Genomic DNA, 22383 nt, shown 5'->3' with positions numbered 1-22383 from the left:
ATGGTAGCTCACTCTCCAAGTTGGGTTCCATAGTAAGGGGAGCAGGGACTGTCTCTGACGTGAACTCAGTGGCTGGCTCTTTGATCACCTCCCCTGTGGTTAGAGCAGCCTTGCCTGGCCACAGAGGAGGACAATGCAGCTAGTTATTTTACTGTTAGATTACTAAAACAGCATAAAGAAACAGAAGGCAGAGAGAGACAGGAGTCTGATCTTCAACAGACAAGACTATGCTTATTATCACAGTGAAGGGCAGCATCTCTCCTGTGGAAACTCAGAGGTCAGCCAGACTTAAAATCTCCCTGAGTTAGAATCCATCCTTGTGTTCTATGCCTGTCAAACTACCCAGGAGTCTTGCTGGCCTGACTTGGTGTTACTTGTGTGCTGGTATCTGGGTTTGTCAGCTCAGTGCTTGTCACTTGGCCTGAGGGACAGTGAGGATAAGGCCTCATTTCTAGGCATCAAAAATTAAAGACATTGTTATAATCTGGGTCTTTGGGATTTTATTTTTTACTTCTTGTTATCAAGGCTTTTGTAAATAAAATAATAGAGATTAAAGAAAAAAAGCTGCCTAAGACCCCTTATAGGTGTGGGATAAGGAGCTTAGAAATGAGGAAATGATTGCAGCACATAGCCCATGTTTCTCTCCTGCAGTCTTCTTTCCTGAAGTTGTTTGCCCAATGCAAGCCAGGCTGTCCCAACAGTCCTTTTTTAGGATGATCAAAGAAGGTCATCTGTAATCTTGTGGAAATCGTGTTTTAGAAGAGAGATGACAGTGTCCTTTGCTTTACAAAACTTTTCAGTTTCATGAGGTCCAATTTATTGAATGTTGATCTTAGAGCCTGTGCTGTTGGTGTTCTGTTCAGGAAGTTGTCTCCTTTGCAAATGAGTTCAAGGCTCTTCCCCACTTTTTCTTCTAACAGGTTTAGTGTGTGTGGTTTTATGTTGAGGTCTTTGATCCACTTGGACTTTATATGAAAAAAAACTTCAAGTCTCTGAAGAAAGAAATAGAAAAGAGATCAGAAGATGGAAAGATCTCCTATGCTTATGGCTTTGTAGGGTTAACATAGTAAAAATGGCCATCTTACAAAAAGCAGTCTATTCAATGCAGTTCCCATCAAGTTACCAACACAATTCTTTACAGACATTGAAAGAAAAATTCTCAACTTTATATGGAACAACAAGAAACCCAGAATCGCTAAAAAAATCCTATACAATAAAAGATCTGGAGGGATCTGCATCCCTGATCTCAAGCTCTGCTATAGAGCAACGGTAATAATAACTGCATGGTACTGACATAGAAATTGACTGGTGGATCAATGGAATCAAATAGGAGACCCAGAAAGAAACCCACAAACTATGGACACCTGATCTTTGACAAAGATGCCAAAACCATACAATGTAAAAAAGATAGCATCTTCAACAAATGGTACTGGTCCAACTGGATAGCTACATGTAGAAAAATGCAAATAGATCCATATCAGTATCCTTAAATGGAAGAAGGTGGCAGACAGAGTTATTGTGGAATACACTTGTGAGAGAGATTTCAGCTACCACTTGGAGTTGTGGAAGGTTATAAGCTATTATGTGTGCTGGGAACCAAATCCAGGTCTTCTGCAAGAGCAACAAGTACTCTTATCCATCTCTCCAATGCCTTACTTTTTTTTTCTAAAGCTCTCCTCTCTACCATGTACTTGACCTTCACACCAACTTGTCTCAAAAAGCATGGGTTGCTTTTGTTGTTTTTCCTTCTCTTTACCATCCTCCTCCTCTGCTTGGGGCAAATGAAATTTCTTGTCCTGGGGTTTTTCTTCTAGATGCCAAAACAAATTGTCCTAAATATTTTATTTGACCTTATTTTTTCCATTAATGAGACTAAGAACCACAAGAGAGAACCCCAAATTTCCCAAATGTAATATGCTAGCTTCACTGGAACTCCTCATGATCTCTTGTTTTTACTCCTTTTTCTCCTTTACTCAGCAAAGAAAATGAACTTGGTCTTGTGCCCCTAGGCAGCATCAAGACTATCCTGAGACCCTGTGACTATTTTAAGTTAAGAAGAAAATGAAATTAATATTACTAATCAGGAATTTAAAACACAACAATTTTCCTGGATTACCTGGGTAGACTCTATCTTTATAAGAATCCTTAAATGGAAAAAGTTGGAAGGCAGAGTTGGTGTGGAATACACTTGTCAGTGAAACTTCATCTGCTACTCAAGCAAAAAGCCACAGGCCAAAAACATTGGCAGCCTCCAGATACTAAAACAGGTGGCACTTCCAAAGGGAGTGTTTCAAAAATAATGCAGCCCTTATAACACTTTAAATTAGCCCCAAAGGAGCATTGAGATCCTTGACCAACAATAGTTAGATGGGAAAATTATGTGAAGTCACTATGTTTTTCCTCCATATAATGGTTAAGAGTCCCCTGGCTATAGAGCATGAACCATCAATACCATAACTTACTTTTTATTTTTCTTTAAAAAGGCCAAAACTAGGTAGTGGGTTTTTAATCTCAGCACTAAACAGGCAGAGGCAAATTGTGGGTTTCTGTGAGTCTGAGGCCAGCCTGATAGACAAAGTGAAACTTTCTCAAAAAACAAAACAAAACAAAACAAAAAAACAAACAAAAAAAAAAAAACACCTCAATTTTTCTGAAGAAAAGAGACCCAAAGTCCACTCAGCAGAACCAAAGCCCCAATTAATAAAGACTTCCCATCGACCAACCTCAAATGTAGTTTACAGGAAACTTTTAAATGCAAAGAACAGAAAAACTATACATTTTACTGGGCAGTTGCAGGGAGAAGTAAAGCAAGCAAGTAGTTTAATGGAAGCCAAAACCATGACATTAACTGGGGCATTTCAGCCTTGAGCTTTTAAAACAGAGTTGGGAAGTTTTGCATGAGACTTTTCAGGTCTGGGGTAGAAAAGGTGGATCAGTTTTTAGATTAAATTAAAGATGGTTGTAACTGAAACAAGATGGAGGAATCTTTGCCCTGTCACATTTTCCACAGTTCTTAGTGAATGAGTCAAATGATGGATTCAGTCTGTTCTGAAAGGGTGTAGTTGGTCCTAAGACTCATCAATTTGTCTGAATTAATTCTTTGTTTTATATAATTAACCATACAATTTAAGATGCCAGACCCTATCTTTAATCCAATCAGAATGACAATTAAAGGACCAGTCAGTACTGATAGCAGAGTAGTTGTCCAGGAGGACCAAGAGAACAGAGACTGGTAGCAATGATCTGATCTGAGTCTTTGTCTCTTTCTCTTTTTGAAGATTACCCAATGATGGCAAGATTTTTTTCTAATTACTCCTCATCAATTAACATAGAAACAATCTGCTCCTTCCCAAAGCCATTCATAGCCCCTCTTGTCTCATAAGAAGTAAGTCTAAGCCTCTTCCATTTTATAGGATGACTTCTGTAGGAGAGTCTAACTGTTGTTTAAATTCAGAAATAGAAAGTTTTGATAACTTTTAATATTAAACTTTTAATACCTGATCTTTTGGGGTATTTTTCTTGTTGATGATTTGTTTTGGTTTTGTTGTGGCTGTCCTGGAACTCTGCTCTGTAGACCAGGCTGTCCTCAAACTCATTATCTGAGTACCTTTGCCTCCTGAGTGTTAGGATTAAAGGCATGAGACATCACCATCCAGCTTAATTTAATTATTTTTCATCTTCTATTGTTGGTATAATGTTCTTTTGAAATGTATACACCTTACCCTTGTTCATCCAAATGCTGATTTCTCTCCCCAACTTGTTGGTTTCAATCCGGACATTGCATTGTGATACTTTTTCTAAGCATCACCTGTCTCAACTTTGTGTAAACATGACAAAATAAAACAACCAGCCACAATGTTGAGCAATAAAGAGGAGGGAGTAGGTGGGAGAGGGGAGGAGCCAAAGGACAGGAAATAGTGGAAGGCAAAGGGCAAGGGAACTGGGAGAGTAAGGCTGGAGAGGGAGATCTTGGAACAACTTGGAAAGATGGACTGGAGCTAATATATCACTAAAAGCAGGTACAATGTGGGAAATCTAAATGTTAGGAAACTATGAGGGCTTGGAAGTTTAGGATGGAGTAACTATTGCCCAGCATTGTGTTCTAAGTTAATTAAATAATTTATAGTCTCTGTGTAGTGATTTGGTTATCACAGTGAAGGGCAGCATCCCTCCTGTGGAAACTGAGAGGTCAGCCAGACTTAAAAGCTCCCTGAGTTAGAATACATCCATGTGTTCTATGCCTGTTTAGATTAACAACAGCTGTTTAGGATTAACAGCAGCATTATTAAAAGTAATTAGTAGTAAATTTTAACAGCAACTTACAACATTCTATGATAAAGTCTAGTGTCTCTATAACTATTGAGCTGGCTATTCCAGGTCTGACCAAGAGGGAGATAAGGGCAAGCATAGCTCTTTTTTTTTTCTTAGTCAAACCATTAATACACACCCAACACGTACTCCCAGGAGCCCAGTAATATCACTGAGTTCATGTCAGAGACAGCCCATGTTCCCATTCCTAGGGAACTCACTTGGAGACTGAGCTGCCATGGGCTATATCTGGAGCACAAACCTTATATCTAACTGAGACACCCTCTTTTAGTTAGCACCATGGCAAAACACCATGACAAAAAAGCAAGTTGGAGAGAAAAGGATTTATTTGGCTTACACTTCCATATTGCTCTTCATCATCAAAGGAAGTCAGGATAGATACTCAAACATAGCAGGAACCTGGAGGCAAGAGCTGGTGCAGAAGCCATATAAGAGTTCTGCTTACTGGCTTACTCACATGGATTGCTCAGCCTGCTTTGTTATAGAACCCAGGACCACCAGGGCAGGGATGGAGCCTCCCACAATGATCTGGGCCCTCCCCTATTAATCACTAATTAAGAAAATGCCTTAGAGCCAGATCTTATGAATGCATTTTCTCAGTTGAAGTTTCCTTCTGTCAGATAACTCTAGTTTGTATGTCAGGTTGACATAAAACCACCTAGTTAGCATAGATCCCATGCTAGGCTGTCCAGGCTAGGTATAATATACCTTTATCTAAGCAACTCAGAAAGTTTTGTGAACCCCAGATGAGTAGCCTCGTTGAAGGTCAAATATGAGTGTCCTACTAATTGTTTCTGGGAGAATGATATTTCCCTCTGGTGTCTTTCACAAACCTGTGGGTTCAATCTGTCCATATATTTTGCATCCTCTATTTCATATTGGTTATACCATGGAGTCTCAGGCAGTACAAGGTCTGGATATGTCACCAGAATATCAATAGGCTCCAAAAAGAGGCCATTTTTTTTCAGGTCTCAAAAAAAAGAGCATAGGTCTTAAATGAAAGGGCCCTCACACTAGAGAAAGCCACTGATAAATATAGGGAAACAGAAATGACAGAAATGCATAAACACACAGAAGACACACATAGTAAAGACAATCAGGGTGGCCCCCACACTATCATACACCTGAATAGACCCGGGTAGTCCTGTGATGTCATATGGATCCCAGACACCAGATCAGCGGCATGACCAGCCTCTGCTTTGTGTCCTAAACAGAAGATGCCTTAACCAGACTTACCTCCAAAGGTGACAGAGCAGGTGACTCTTATTGAAGGAAATATAGTGTTGTAGGGGCTTGGACAGCTGCAAGCACTGAGATCTCTCCCAGAGCCTTGGGACAGCTCAGGTTTCACATCACTAGGAGAAAGTCTCTGTAACCCAAAATCTGTGCAAGTTGGTCGAACTGGCTGGTGATAGTCTCAAAAGGATCTTACTGGGTCCTCTGAATGTTGCCAAGGAAAGACTTCAATGACTAATCAGCATGAACAAAATCTGAATTGAGAGAGTCTGCATTAAGTGGCTCAGGCAACTGCCCAGAGAGAAAGATTTCTGATAGAACAGCCTTGAATGCATTTTTCAAGGAGATTTTAAAGGCAAACAACAGAGAAAAACTATATCCTGTTTGGCAGTTGCAGGAGGAAGTGAAACATGCAAGCAGCACAACAGAAGAAAAACAAACAAACAAGCCCCCAAACAAACAAATAAACAGAGTTTCTAGAATAAGGTTGACTGTCTCCCATTGAACTTTTCACAGTAAGTCTAGAAAAGGTGTTTTCAGTTCAGTTTAAGCCAAAGACGGTTCCAGCTGAGATGGAGGAAACTTTGCCCTGTCACAACCTGACACTCTGTGTGTGTGTGTGTACGTGTGTGTTGTGGGGTGGGGGGTGACTGTATGTGGACAATATATACAGAACCTTAAACTGGGAATGTAGAGTGCTTGCAAGCCTGTGGAGGATTGGTTTACTGACCACCATTATGAAGAGGGGTCAGAGAAAGAGACAAGAGACAGACAGACAGACAGAGATTATGACTTGAATACTGAGGTACTTAGGAAAAGTACCAAGAGAGAGCTGGGGTGTAGTGAAAAACCACTTGCCTAGCACATGCAAGGTTCTGGATTAGATCCTCAGAACTACAAAACAAAACAGTAAAAACAGAATATGTGTCTCATATTGAAGTCCTCCCTATTAACCATATTTCCTAAAAAACTGCTTTAGACTCTCATTTACTCCTTCCTTCCTGTGCTGACATCACCCCACAAAGACTGAGTTTCAGAGATTGACCTGTTGATTCAGTGATGGGCTGGGGAAACCACACACAAGAACACACACAGTTCAAGCCTCTGCTCAAGTCAGGTGATATGATGCAAAAGCTCTTTGTATATTTGTTGTGTGTGTGTAACTAGGCTAATGTGGGAAGCAAATTCAGGCTCTCCTGCCTCAGGTCTAAACTCATATAGGGTCAATACAAAGCATGCAGAAGCCTCAGACTGTCTCAAGTCATATACAAAATTTCTCTGTGTCTCTCTCTTTGTCTTTGCCATACATGCACACAACACACACACACACACACACACACACACACACACACACACACACACGTCTGTCTCACTGTTGTGGGCACAGCATATTGATCTTCCATATGTCAAGCACTCTACATTCCCAGTTTAAAGTCCTGTGGATGCTTCATACAAACATGGGGTGTCAGGTTCAGCTTTATTTTATTATTATTATTATTTTATTGTTGTTGTTGTTGTTCGCTGAGGCTGGCCTCAGATCCACCTGCCTTTGCCTTCTCAGTGCTAGAATGAAAGACCCACCTAGGTTGGGCCTACTTAAGAAAAACTTATGAGTTATGGTACTGATGATCCACGCTCTACAACCAGGGAGAGGCCTCTTAACCGCAATAGGGCTAAGATAATTGTAAAAACGGATTGAGCTATGGCTGATTTTGAATTTTATGTTTATGTAGACCGTTATGATCTCATGACCGTCACTATCCCTTTAGTGACGACTATGGTCACGTGATGTTCAGTCGTCTATGGCATAGAGCATTCTCGCGGCACACCCCGAGCCGAGGGCACGTGCAGGCAGTTTCCTGGAGACTGAATAGACCAAGCGGCGATTCAGTTGCCTCGCAATGTGGTCCTCTCCAGACGAGAAACTGGAAAACAGGTAGGGGGCCGAAGCTTTGTCTTTTATCACTCTTACATATATCTCTAAGAACAAGTGTAATTAGTTATCTTGGTGGTAGTTTCAGGAGATTCGGGGCGGAGCTTACCTTTAGAGCTTTTCTTTAGAGCTTGGCTCTGAATACAGTTTGAATTAACTCGTATTAAAGTAATTTCTCAGTGTTTCCACTGACTTTTCCATCTCTCCAGTGGTAGGGTAAGGGGTTTTATGGTAGACGGCCTAGATAGTTCTACAGGTTTGTCAGGGTGTGACCGGCTGAGATGCTGAGGCAAGGAGTTTCCATGAAGGCAAAGGGAAATTTTATGAAAGTGGCCTAACTTTTTCCGCGGACGACAGAGAAACCCTGTGGGCAGAGAGCAGGGTGGGCAGAAGTCTTATGAGTGATTGGACATCTAGTTCTGTGGTAGTGAGACTGAGGACTGAGGCCAAGGAGGGAAAATGGCGTGAAAGCTGAGGAATGGAGGCAAAGTGGTGGCAGGGTGGCAAAGCAGCTGGGACCTACAGCCTCAGGGTTTGAAGTCTGCAACTGGTGGAGACTTTGGAGGCCAAGCAGCCATGACAAAGGAGACCTTCTGTGGTTACAAAGCCACCTTGGGGTGACAAAGCAGATAAGCAGGAAAGCAAAGGCCCCCTAAAAGGGAAGTGACCACCTCATGGAGGCAAAAGGGCTTGGGAAGGGTGAGGGGAGTTGCACTGGGGAAATGAAGTAGCAGGTAGCAGGGGTAAGAACCACTGTGAGGGGGTTCTAGGTAGAGGGAGGGAACGAAGTGACCAGAAGAGGGGTCCTGGAAATGGGGGAGAACCTCCGCATGGGGAAGCGTGGTCATCTTTGGAAATGCCAGAAAACCATGGTAGAGAGGTGAAGTGGGCAGGAGAGGGAAAGCAGCCAGTGTAGGGACAGCAGTGCTGGGAGGCGAAGTGACCACAGGAAAGCAGCAGTTGGAGAGGTGGCATGCAGAGGAAGGTGGGAGGGCAGCCTCGTGGGAAGATGAATCAGGAATCCAAAGAGGGGCTGGCTCGTGGCAGGTTGGGTTAGGGTTGGGGTGGGGGACCGGGAGCAGGGAGAGGATAGTGCTAAGGGCAGAGAAGCTAGGGGCCAAAGGGAAGGTGCAGATGGGGAGGTGAAGTATTTCCTCCCTCCTCTGGGGTTAGGGTGGAGTAGGGGAGCGTTGGCTGGAAAGCCACCTTGGTGGGGGAAGCTAAAGGGGTGGCAGCAACAATTCAAACTTTTCAGGGCCTTGCTGCACCAGGACAATTCCTTCCTCACAAAGCTTCATCCTCCCCCTTTTATTTATCACCATTTGATTTATTGTTTGTGTATCTTTTGACTTTTAAAAATTAGCCTGCAATGCAGCCACTCCTGATGAGACCTAATTGACTAGGATCAGAAGAAAGGAAAAGAAGACCTCCCCTATCAGTGGACTTGGGGAGAGGCATGCATGCAGAGAGTGAAGGAAGGGAGGAATTGGGACGGGAGAAGGGAGGGAACCACAGGGGGGATACGAAGTGAATAAAGTGTAATTAATAAAGAATTTTAAAAAAATTAGCCTGAAAAATTCATAGTTCCCCTTATGACATTTTTCATTAATGTTCATAGTCGCATCTCATTACTTTCTCATGTCCCAATCTCAATTCCTTCTGGTCCTTTCCTTCTTGACTTTTGAGAGAAAACACGTGAAAATTATCATAGCTACATTATCTTTCATTTTCCTCCTTCTTTTAGTACTCTTCCTCCCCTCAGTTTTTCTCCTTTCCTGTGTGTATGTGTGTGTGTGTGTTTGTATATAAGTGTTTGTATAAACATATGCATGTTTTAATCTACATTCTGATTAAGAGAAAATGCACTATTTGTCTTTCTGAGTTTGGCTTATTTTGCTCAACTTCGTTTTGTTTGGTTTGGTTTTGGTTTTTCAAGGCAAGGTTTCTCTGTGTAGCCCTGGCTGTCCTGGAACTAGCTGTGTAAACCAGGCTGGCCTCAAATGCACAGGGATCTGCCTGCTTCTGCCTCCCAAGTGCTCAATTCCTGTGGACCATTCCAAACCCAAACATAGTTTCTGCCTTTTTTTTTTTTTTGATTCATTTAGAAGAAAGAGGAAGGGAGACTTTGAAAAGTATTGGAAATGCGAACATAGCCACTGTATAAACATGTACAGTTTATTTCTGAATATTTCCTTGAAATTCAGTTGTTTTTCAAAGTGCCTGAGGAATAAGTAGTGTGCCCTAAAGAGATTATATTGAACTGGGGTAATCCAACATCTTCCTCTCTAACCAAACATTTTCTTTGTTCTTCCCCCAATTTTCTAACCACCACTTAGTTCACTTCCTCTTGAAAACATTCTCTAAAACTTTATAAGTAGTTGTTTAATTTTAAACATATTAAATAAAATTATAAGTGAGGCATCTTAAAATAGTACTGAGTAAATCATAGTGCTAGTATTATGGGGATTTGAAAAATTTGAATGTATTGAAGTTGGATGTGATTGATGTCCTATGCCTGTAATTCCAACCAGGAGTATTGCTGACAATTTGAGACCAGGCTGATGTATATAGCCATGCCAGTCAGGCTTACATAGTGAGGGAACCTGTCTAAAAAAATAAAGTAAAATAAATAAATATTGTATAAATACATAGAATATTCTAACTTGTGCTGTTTTATTAGGATGTAGCTTAAATATATCACTTTTATTTATCTCAGGTCTTCCATGTTTTTTCGGAATACTAAATCTGATATGCGGAAACAATGTAATCTATCATACAAGAAATCATCCTATGATGCAGGTAAAATAAATTTCATATTATAAAAACTTATAATTGTTGGTAATATGGAATGTAATAAAGGAGTATTTTCTCAAATCTATGTGTACTTAGTATTTTTTACATGGTACGGTGGTCTTCAAAAACACTTTTCTCCATTTTACTTAGTCTTTTTCTTTTAGCTACAAATCCATGCATTTAAAAAATCAGTAATTTTTTAATTAAATCTTTACCATATGACCAAAGTATGTAGCTACTAGTAATGTTCTGCATTTTAAATTTTGTTTTATTTAATTAAAATATAATTACATCATTTCTCCTACCTCTTCTCCATCCAACTGTGTCAATGTCCTTCTATTCTTTTTATCCACAGTCTTTCTAAAGTTAATATTGCTGTATATATGCAAATAAATACATAAATACAACTTTTTGAATCTGTTTACTGTTGCTTGTATATGTATGCTTCTTAGAGCTGACCACTAGGTATAGGATAACCATTTAGGGGGCTTATCCCTAGGGAAGACTAATTCATCCTTTCTCGGCAGTCCTTAATTTACTCTAGCTCTTCATCAAGGAGTATAGTCCCATGAAAATCTCCCTATTCTCACTGGCCTGTCAGCTCATGATAGTCAAGTGTTTTTAAAACAGCTATGTTGTTGGGATTTTGTCAGTGCAGCTTTCCTGTCATCTAGAAATCACAACTGAGCAACAGAATAACTGAATAACTGAGCTTTTGCAGTCTTTCTGCTCCCACTTCTGAAAGTTTCTCTGAGCCTAAAATGTAAGAATTGTGTTTTAGGTGTATCAAGTAAGCCTAGGTATGCCACAGTCAATTGTTCCCTTCTACATTTGGCCAGTTGTGGCTTGTTGTAATAGTGTCTGTCTGAGCAGGCCTGAAGTTCAATTAGTCAACAGTTGTTTACAACCAAGATGTAAGTGCCCCTATTGCATTTTTAAAATTATTTAAAATTTTAGTTATTATTATTTATTACACTTCATTCACTTTGTATAACAGCTGTGGGGCCCTCCCTTGTCTCCTACCAATACTACACTCCCTCCTCCTTCTCCACCTGTGAGCATCCCCTAGTCCACTGATAAGGGAGCTCCTCTTCTTCTCTCTGACCCTAGCCTATCAGGGCTCACCAGGACTGTCTGCATTGTTTTCCTCTGAGGCTTGGCAAGGCTTCACTCCCCTGGGGGTGGTGATCAAGGACTCTGCCACTGAGTTCATGCCAGAGAGAGCTCCTGCTCCCCTTGCTGGGGAACACACTTGGAGACTAAGTTAATGTGCCACATCTGAGTAAGGGGTTTTAGGTCCTTTCCATGTATGGTCCTTGGTTGGGGTATCAGTCTCTGAAGGGCCCCCAGGGCCCAGCTTTTTTTTTCTCTCTCTCTGTTGGTCTCCTTGTGGAGCTCCTGTCCCCTCCAAGTCTTTCTCTCCCCTTTCTGTCATAAAATTCCCTGCACTCTGCCCAATGTTTGGCTTTAAGTCTCAGCCTCTGCTTCGATACCTCTGTCAGAGGTCTGTCAGAGGTCCTCTATGGTAGGCTCCTGTCCTGTTCCCTGCCTTCTCCTGCTGCCAATGTCTATCACATTTGCCCTTCTGAATGAGGATTGAGCATCTTCCCTAGGGTCTTCCTTGTTTTATAGCTTCTTTAGGACTATAGATTTAAGTATGTTTCTCCTATATTATATGTCTAATAACTACTTATAAGTGAGTATATATACCATATGTGTCTTTCTGCTTCTGGGTTATCTCACTCAAGATGACCTTTCTAGTTCCCACCATTTGCCTGCAAATTTCATGACTTCCATGTTTTTAATAGCTGAGTAGTATTCCATTCCGTAAATGTATCAAAATTTCTGTATCCATTCCTCAGTTGAGGGACTTCTAGGTTGTTTTCAGATGCTGGCTATTACGAATAGAGCTGCTACAAACTTGGTTGAGCAAATGTCATTGTTGTAAAGTTTAGCATATTTTGGATATATGCCTAGGAGAGGTATAGCTGGATCTTGAGGTAACACTGTACCTAATTTTCTGAGGAAGTGCCAGATTGATTTTCAAAGTGGTTGTACAAGGTTACATTCCCAACAGCAATGGAGGAGGGTTCACCTTTCTTCACATCCTCTCCAGCATGTGTTATCACTTGAGTTTTTGATCTTAGCCATTCTGATGGGTGTAAGACGGAATCTCAGGGTTGTTTTGATTTGCATCTCCCTGATGACTAAGGACACTGAGCATTTCTTTAAGTGTTTCTCTGCCATTCTATATTCCTCTATGGAGAATTCCCTGTTTAGCTCTGTAATCAATTTTAAATTGGATTACTTGGTTTGTTGGTGTTTAACTTCTTAAGTTCTTTATATATTCTATTTATTAGCCCTCTGTCAGATACAGAGTTGGTGAAGATCCTTTCCCAATCTGTAGGCTGTTGTTTTGTTCTGATGACAGTGTCCTTTGCTTTACAGAAGCTTTTCAGTTTCATGAGGTCCCATTTACTAATTGTTGCTCTTAGAGCCTGTGCTGTTGGTGTTCTGTTCAGGAAGTTGTCTCATATGCCAATGAGTTCCAGGCTCTTCTCCATTTTTTCTTCTAACAGCTTTAGTGTGTTTGGTTTTATGTTGAGATCTATGATCTACTTGGAATTTAGTTTTGTGCGGTGTGATAAGTATGGATCTATTTGCATTTTTCTACATGTAGACATCCAGTTAAACCAGCACCATTTAATGAAGATGCTGTCTTTTGTTCCATTGTATGGTTTTGGCATCTTTGTCAAAAATCAAGTATCAGTAGGTGTGTAGGTTTATTTCTGGGACTTCGATTAGATTCCACTTATCCACCAGTCTGTTTCTATGCCAGGAACATGCAGTTTTTATTACTGTTGCTCTGTAGTACAGGTTGAGATCAGGGATGGTGATACCTCCAGAAGATCTCTTGCAGTTCAGGATTGTTTAAGCAATTCTGTGTTTCTTGTTATTCCATATGAAACTGAGAATTGTTCTTTCAAGGTCTGTAAAGAATTGTGTTGTGTTTTGATGGGACTTGCATTGAATCTGTAGATAGCCTTTGGCAGGATGGCCATTTTCACTATGGTAATCCTACAGATGCATGTGCATGACAGATCTTTCCATCTTCTGATAACTTCTTTAATTTTTTTCTTCAGAGAATTGAAGTTTTCTTCAAACAGACTTTTCGCTTGCTTGGTTATAGTCATGCCAAGGTACTTTATGTTATTAGTGGATATTATGAAGGGTGTTATTTCCCTAATTTCTCTCTCAACCATTTTGTCTTTCATAGTTAGGAGGGCTAAAAATTTTTTAAGTTAATTTTCTATCCAGCCACTTTGCTGAAGATGTTTATCACCTTAAAGAGTTCTCTGGTTGAATTTTTGCAGTCACTCATGTATACTACAATATCATCTGCAAATAGTAATACTTTGACTTCTTCCTTTCCGATTTGTATCCCCTTGATCTCCTTTAGTTGTCTTATTGCTCTAGAAAGGACTTCAAGTACTATGTTGAAGAGATAGGGAGAGAGAGGGCAGCCTTGCCTTGTCCCTGATTTCACTGGGATTGATTTAAATTTCTCTTTGTTTAGTTTGATGTTGGTTATAGGCTTGCTGTATATTGTCTTTACTATGTTTAGGTATGTGCCTTGTATCCCTGGTCTCTCCAAGACTTTAAACATGAATGGGTGTTGTATTTTGTCAAATGTTTTTTCAGCATCTAGGGAGATTATCATGTGGCTTTTCTCCTTCAATTTTTTTTATGTGGTGGATTACATTGGTGGATTTCCATATATTGAACCATCCCTGCATGCCTGGGATGAAACCTGTTTGGACTTGGTGGATGACATTTTTTATGTGTTCTTGGATTTGGTTTGCAAGTATTTTGACTATTTTTGCATCAATGTTCATAAGAGAGATAGGTCATTTTGATCAAAATGACTTTTAAAAGAAAAATAAATAAATGGATAATTAGCCCTAGTTCGTGAATTTTTACTTAATGAGGAACTTGGCATTGGAGGAAGGTGGGTGACTTTTAGAAGGTAATGTAGCTTTTTTCATCAGTGGGAAAACATGCTCATCTGGTTATCAAGAGTAAATTGTTCCTATTATATTAAACATGCTGATGCATCTTCAAACTTGTAATGTTCCTAATTTCAGAATACAACATGAATAACAGCTGTGGTTTTCGAGAAAGAAAGAGAGGTGCAAGCTATCGCTGGCATAAATTTCATAGGAAGAACGATCATTTTGAGGATCCTGGGTATGTGCTTCCACCTTCAAAATTCCAAGAGATGATAAAAACATGGCAATAAGGGATATCCAGAGTGACATATTAAGTGGCCAAATAGCTCAATAAGCAGGTAGCAGCCCCTGGGACTGTGCAACTCTTTCACTCCCTGTGGTCTACTTTCACTGGAAAACTAAAGAGTGGTAGAGAGAAAATTCTGGATAAGCCATCCTAATTGTAGCCATGGTGTCAGTGATGGGACAATTCACAAAATAATTTATGAGCATTTGTAGAAAGTTTTTTTCTCTCTCTTTTGTAGTGCTCCTTATGGCACAATGCTGAAAAGGAGAAGATGCAATAATGAAGACCAACTTTTTCCTTCTGTGTGGGAATATAGACAACCAAAGAAGAGTGAAATAGATCGGTCTGCTCACAATGAAAGCCAGAGGAGCTGGTTCAAGGTCACAGTGAGTATCCTAATCAGGTTGTACATTAGAGAGAATATTCTGGATCCTTAAAGGGGGAAGATCATATTGATCACAGCATATCAGTTGCATGGAGACAGAATGAATCTAAGCCAGGACAGCTGATATGCTGTCTCTGTGAAAGGGTCATTAGATTTCCAGGAGTTGTGACCCACAGATTGAGAACCACTGGTCTAGGAGATCTGTGCTAAGCACAAAAACACAAACCATGTCAGTGGTTCATTTAGAACTTCCTTAAAGCTAGACTTCTGAACACTGGGTAAAGTGTTCAAGAAAGAACACTTGGGAGTTAAATAATGTTTTCTGTCCTTATTCCATAGTGTCTCTCTTCTCTCCTATTCTTTATTTGTAAATACAGATTCCAAGTGGAAGAAATTATGACAAGACATGGTTAATGAAGTCAATCCAGAACCTCTGCAGTGTGCCCTTCATTCCTGTGGATGTAAGAGGGCTGGTAAAACCAGCTAGACAAGAGAGTGGAAGAGGGAGGCCAGGCTCAGCAGGAGCTAGCTGATAGTTTCTAATGTGTCTGTTGTATTCTTTTCATTGCCTATAGTTCCACTATGACAGAAACCTGGCCCGGTTCTTTGTTCAGGATGCTCGGACTGCCACTGCATTAAAGGATGTCAGCCACAGGATTTGTGATAAGATGAGCCGAAAGGTGTGTACTAACAGCATTCTCTGTACCAAGTCCTGGAATGGGTGGTGACTAGACAGGAGCTGAGCGTCATCTTTATTTTCGAGGTTATAGTACTTATCTGCCTCTCCTTCTCACAGATATCTATCTTTGTCAGTCCTTCTGTTGCACCCTACTCTGTGCAGAATAAGATTACATCAAAACAAATGGAACAGATAAAGGTAATGCAGACTCAAGGCATGTTGTATGTCCACTTCCCAGACCTGCATATTTCCCTTCTTACTCCATGACACTCCTACCACTATGAACCCCAGAGTCTTAGAGCCACTCTGTCTTCCTACCTCTGTCTCTGCAGGTTGCTATGATGAAACGATATGATGCTTCCCAAAAAGCTCTGAACCTTGAGAAATTACGCTTTGACCAAGGTATGGCTGACTAAAGTAATTTTTGGTAGATAGATATTTGGGTAAATGGATAATCCTAAGAGGAAAACATAGGGATGGCAACTTGGTGTGGGGGGTATGACTTTACCAGTGCTTATCTAAATGGATCCCTGAAAGACTTCTAATGCCTTTTATTCCATTTTATATAGAGTTAATGGACAATGGTATTGACATGATGCTGAATCGAAGAACTTGCATGGCTGCCACACTACTGATCATTCAAAGCAATCTCCCTGAAGTGAGGCTATAGACTTAGCGTATTTATTTAAGTATGGGGTTAGAAGGGATAGAATGAAGGGAAAATTTGTCACCAAGGCACTGGAATAGTAACCATATCTCTAACTCTTTCTCCCTGAAAGCTGGTGTCCTTGAACTTGTGCAACAACAAATTGTACCAGCTGGACGGGCTGTCTGACATAGTAGAGAAGGCCCCTCAAGTTAAGATTCTGAACCTCTCCAGAAATAAAGTGAGCATGGATAAGGGGAGAAGATGTGTGTTTGGTTGAGCATGGGTGGTAGTGCACACCAAAGTTATGGTAAGAAGCAGACAGAGACTTGAGGGAGGGTGAAGGCTGTAGTTACTGAGCCCCAAGGTTTCTCTTTCCTTGGGACAGCTTTACCAATTCTTTCCCATCTTTATCAGCTGAAGACAATTTTGGAGTTGGAGAAGGTGAAAGAATTAAAACTGGAAGAGCTGTGGCTAGAAGGGAATCCCTTCTGCGACGAGTACTCGGATAAATCTGACTATATAAGGTACATAATGCCTGCTAAGTCTTTTTTCCCCTTCATTGCCTGAGTCTTATTTTTGCTTTTCATTGCTGTGATAAAATAAACTGGCAAAAGCAACTTAAGGGAAAAACAACTTATTTGGCTCATAGTTGCAGGTTGCAGTTAATCATTGCTTTGAAGTTCAAAGGTGGTAGGAACTTGAAGCAACTGGTCATATTACATCCACAGTCAAGAACAGAGAGCAGTGAATTAATGGATGCATGCATTAGCTAGTCCAAAGCCTAGCCAATGAAATAGTGCCACCTACATTCTTGGTGGATCTTCCTACTTCACCTGCAGATCCTTCTGTGGGTCTTCTGAGGAAAAGAATATAGGCAAGGAGAGGAAAGAAGCCAGGGATCTGAGATCTCAATGGCTCCTTCTGGCCCTGGGGAAGAGGCCAGTGCAGTGTGGGTGGAAGCTATTCAGGGTGAAGAAGAGGGAGAACAAACAGAAACCCCAAACAGAAGGAAAGCTAGCCAAACTTGAACTGCCAATTACATCTTTGGCTTTTGGTTTTTGAACAGTGCTGTACAGAACCTATTTCCCAAGTTGTTGTGCCTGGTAAGTTTGTACCTTCAACATTGTATTCATTTCTGCTCATCAGTGACCTCCACACCTGCCCTTAAAACTGTTTGTTTTTCATGTAGATTATATGTTTGCATTGGACCATCAAACATTTTAGATGATGGGGATTCCTGAAAGACATACCAATATTCTCCCTAGAAAAATGTCCATAAACACACACACACACACACACACACACACACACACACACGTCCTATACAATAGAGATTTCCACAACCTCATCAAACAGAGGCTCTCTATATCACTCCTGGAATTTCCAGGGGCAAATTAAAACCCTACCTCTGACAGTTTATTTTCCTTTGGGTCTATGGGGCTCCTTGGATACCCAGTGCTATTTAACTGTGCACTGCTAACCTCCTCTTCCTTTCCTTAGGATGGCAATGAGCTAATAACACCAAAAAAGATGAAGAACGAAGTCCCCCAGGCAAGCAAGGTGAGAAAGGACCAAGGAAGATTTGTAGAATTGCAAAAGACATTTTGTTAGATGCACAATCTGAAATAACTTTCTGTTTCAGGATACCTGTAAAGGATCTGAACTCACAAAAAATCTAATTCTACAGTTTCTGAAGGAGTAAGTACCCCTTGGACTACAAGAAATGTGGGGGAAGTTGAGCCACATTGGATTACCTTATCACCTTTGCCCATAGAAAGTTTCAGGTCTCAGCATTAAAACCACAGAGATAAACTCTCCCCCTATTTTCTGCTCCCTACCCCTACTAGATACTACTTCTTTTATGACAGTGGAGATCGACTCAGTCTCCTTGATGCTTACCATGATGAGGCCTGCTTCTCCCTCGCCGTTCCTTTCAACTTCAACGACCCACACCTGTTAGTATCACAGCTCAAGCTCTCTTCTAGAGCACTGTGCCTCCCCTTAGGAAGTGCCTATATTGGGTATTACATGCTTCTCTGTTCCTCTTTTCTCCTAGGAACAACTTGGAGGAGTATTTCAAACATAACAGAGATATAAAGAAGGTGAAAGACTCATGTAAGTATGATGGAAAAGACTGAGCAGGACAAGGGAGTTGAGGTGATAATTTTACGGCTTGATGATCAAGTTGTATCATGCTTGTGATCTTTGCTTCTTCACTCCTCTATAGACATGAGACTGCGGTTGCTGAAGCACACAAAACAAGACATTGTGGAGTCTCTCAGGTTGTTACCCAAAACTCAACATGATTTATGCTCTTTCTGGGTGGACTTGTGTTTCAGCACGGTGAGTGCCCGGTTTTTCTGTAGGTCATATCCAGAAAGCTGGAGGTCTGTAGGATCCTGAGCTCATAGGCCATATTATCTTCCCTTTCAGAAAATGATGCTCTGTTTTTCTGTCAATGGACTTTTCAAGGAAGGTGAGTATCTGTAGAATTCTCGTTAGATCTTCCTTTGCTTCCTCCACTAGATGGGCACCTCTGAGAAGTCTTCCAACTTCTCATTCTATACCTTTCCTTTCTGACCTCCTTGATATTCTATTCCCCACAAACCATCCTAATCTGACTTGGGTCTATGCCTTTCTGCCCCACAGCTCACAGATAAGGAACACAGGCCGTGGAGTTTGTTACTCTCATTTCAATTCCATACTCTGTAGCACTCTGGGCCAGTCTCATAACATCTACAGTTCTTTTTTTTTTTTTTTTTCTCAATATGACTAATTAAGCTCATCTCTGTGACAGATGTGAAAAAAAGGTCAATTGAACACTTGAAAGGATTTTTTTCAGGGTATAAAATGTGGTAGAGGATACACTAAGTGGGAGTGAATTATTACTGTTTCCTTCCCTATCCATGCCATACCCTCCTTACTCCATGCCAATAACTGACTGGTTCTGGCTCCTTCAGCATAAGACCCTGTCTTGAGAATATTCTGTGTATAAATAAGATGCTATTCTAAGAAAACATTATTCTTTCTTGTCCTTGAAGTGGAAGGAAAATATCAAGGTTGTGTTCGTGCTTTCACCAGGACCTTCATTGCTACCCCTTCCAGAAATTCAAGGTCAGTGTTATGTTGTTTCTGGAAATTCTTGCTCCTGCCTAAAGCCAGCAGTGTGACAATATAGTGGTGCAGTTCTCAGGGAATTCTTAGTATTGTAAAAGGCCAGCAGGTAGATCTAACAGTTAAGCTTGTTGGTTGAGAGTGTGCCCTTTGGGATCAAAATACTAGGTTCTTTCCTGATAGGATATTTACATGCTTTGACATTGGCCAAGACTCAAAGATTATCTCTGACTCAGGGTCTTCCTTTGTTGTTCAGGGTAAAAACATTGGGATAAAAATTTAAAATCGAATCAAGTTGATCTTTTAAAAAAATGAAGTATGATTGCCATTGGTAATGTACAATTGTCCGTTTCTTTACTTGTCTGAATATCCATTCATCCTCCAGAATATGCATTATGAATGATGAGCTGATTGTGAGGAATGCCAGCCCCAGAGAAATAGAGAATGCCTTCAATTCATCACCTGCACCCAATTCTTCTCTCAAGTCTCCCCTCTCTGAAGAGCAGCAGGAAATGGTGAAATCTTTCTCTGAGCAGTCTGGGATGAAACTTAATTGGTCTCAGAAGTGAGTTCGGAGTGTTAACAGAAATGGGTGCAGTGGGAGATCAAGTGAATAATGGTGCTTTGTAGGAAATTTGAAAAAGATTTAGGATGTTTTGCTTGCACTCCCCAAAGTGGTTTCAGGAAAGTATGTGTTAATCTGTACTGATATTTTAAAGAATTTTTTAACACTATAATATTCATGTGGCATATCTTGTATATGGAAAAATCATAAGAAATCCACTAAGAAATCAACAAGTTTTTAGGATATAAGATTAATCTATACAATAATATTTCCATTTCTGTATATTAATATTAAATATACCAAAATTAAATTAATAGCTACATTTACAGAAGCATAAAGAAGAATGAGTACTAAAAACCTATAAGGGGGAGAAAGTGAGTATAACAGATGAATAAAGTCTTTCCAGTAAGATCTACTCACATATACACGCTGAACAGTATTCCTGCACAAATTAACCAGGATAAGAGCTTAGAATATCAGGTGCAAAACCATCATGTCTGCTATAAGGTTATGTTAGCTATAAGGTTATTGTTAAAAGATTTACTATGCTGATACATTTTCTCTTAATTTCTGCTCTGTTTGGTGCTTGAAGCAGTGTTGGATTTTTTGTTAAAGGCATTCTCTCCATCTATTGAGATGATCATGTTATTTTTGTTGTCCCAGGTGCCTTGAAGATAACGGGTGGGACTACACCAAAGCTGGTGAGATCTTTACTATTCTCCAGGTGAGTTCTGGGAAGCAAATGGGTAAAAGATGGATGTCTCTATGCCTACAGCACGATGGGGATCAAATTCAGGGCACTTCTGACATCCTAATTCTCTTTCCTTGCAGAATGAAGGCAAAATTCCAAAGGAATTCTTCAAATAAATATACTAAGGCACTTTTGTGGATATGGTATCCCTCCTTGTCCACATTGTTTCTATTTCTAAGGCCTTTCCCTTGCCTGGTTGACTAAAAAACATCAAAGTTAACATGTAGACCAAGTAACACAGTCCCTCACCTGGAGATGTCTGTTTATTTGCATAATAAAGAATAACTTTACTTTACTCATTTCACCCTGAATTGATTTTCTCAGCCAAGAGCCAAGGTGCCAAGATAAAAAGGACCTTCATTCCCAAACTTCTACCACTTTCACCTCTGGCTAGCCCTAAGCAGATCCATAAGGATTGCTTCAGCAGAAGCTTTGTGAATGAATCCTTATGCAAAGAGCATGTGTTACTTTCATTGATTAGTTCTCCCCATGTTTCTTTTTCTTTCTTTCTTTCTTAGTTCTTTCTTAGTTCTTTCTTTCTTTCTTTCTTTCTTTCTTTCTTTCTTTCTTTCTTTCTTTCTTTCTTTCTTTCTTTTTTTTCCTTCTTTGCATGCTGGAAGGAGCTGTACAAGGAGTGTTATTTTAAAAATTAGCCCCTGATGGAGATCAGGAGAGACTGTGAAGCATTGCTCAGAGGGAAGATGCAGGGTTCTCCATGCCTACATTCTTGAGGGAGGGCCTTCAGACATGATTGTCACTACCAAACAACAGAGCACACAGTCTCACTTTTTGGATAGTTTTGTGGGACCTTTCACAAAGAGAGGCTGAGTTGACTGCCAACCTGTGCCACGACACGGTAAGCAAGTCCCTCATATTTACTGCTTCACAATTATGTCTGCCATATGTACTGGCTCAGAAGGCTGAAGGTGATACTTTACCATTATAGAGGGAGAATGAATGACTAACCAGGCAATAATCTGTCTCTGTCATCTCTTAGTTTTAGAAGCTGCTTGCCTGCACATCCTACTTAAGTAATACTTTTTTTTTTCTTCTCAAGTCTCTGATGGGGTTGAAAACAAGATATTTATAGTTTAACAGTTGGGCTACACTTGTTTCATATTTAAGAAAATGTTTGTGTCTGGAAAGATATTTTTGAGTTGATAAATACAAGATGTGATAGAGAATGATTTAGGTACAAATTTTTAGACTCATCTAGATAGGATAGATAGTATTTTTTTCAAGGTTGCCAAATACAAATGAGCTAAACAATTTGAAGGTAACTTTTACATATGGCTTTTTTTATTGTTTCAATTTTTTTTATGTATGTTGTTTATATAGTCTGTGTACAAAAAAAAAAGAAGAAGAAAGAAATTCCCAATTCTAGAAACGTGTTAAAAATGAGGAATCTAAAAAAATTGTTTCCTCTCTCATGGATCTCCTCCATTTCTGTAATGCTTATACTTTAGAAAATAAACAGGCACACATTTTGAAATTCAGTTAATAATGGTAAAGTGTTTTCCAGTTACATCCCTGTAAATTGTGACATACAGTTCTACAACTTGACAAGTTATGTTTCTACCTTGTTACATTTGGTGTAATTGTCTACTAAACACTGCAGTTTTTAAAACTTTTATTAATTAATTTGTGTATTCA

General features: G+C 40.1%; 1 protein-coding gene across 1 annotated transcript; it reads left to right on the top strand.

Moving 5' to 3' along the window:
* Positions 1-7353: 7353 nt before the first annotated feature.
* On the top strand, positions 7354-20846 carry LOC129676776 (nuclear RNA export factor 2-like). The gene is made up of 21 exons (XM_055607311.1): positions 7354-7501; positions 14437-14539; positions 14826-14973; positions 15350-15433; positions 15548-15652; positions 15769-15849; positions 15984-16053; positions 16221-16309; positions 16431-16538; positions 16715-16824; positions 17367-17403; positions 17801-17860; positions 17943-17998; positions 18148-18255; positions 18357-18415; positions 18528-18643; positions 18734-18776; positions 19342-19414; positions 19800-19979; positions 20643-20703; positions 20811-20846. Exons 1-21 carry the CDS (start codon positions 7354-7356, stop codon positions 20844-20846), a joined length of 1875 nt encoding a protein of 624 aa, XP_055463286.1.
* The last annotated feature ends 1537 nt before the right edge of the window (positions 20847-22383 follow it).

The sequence above is a fragment of the Psammomys obesus genome, unplaced genomic scaffold (assembly GCF_907164565.1).
Source record: "Psammomys obesus unplaced genomic scaffold, mPsaObe1.curated_primary_1811, whole genome shotgun sequence".
In the NCBI taxonomy this organism is placed as follows: Eukaryota; Metazoa; Chordata; class Mammalia; order Rodentia; family Muridae; genus Psammomys; species Psammomys obesus.
The sequence above is the reverse complement of the archived record's forward strand: the minus strand, read 5'-3'. Positions and strand labels throughout refer to the sequence as shown.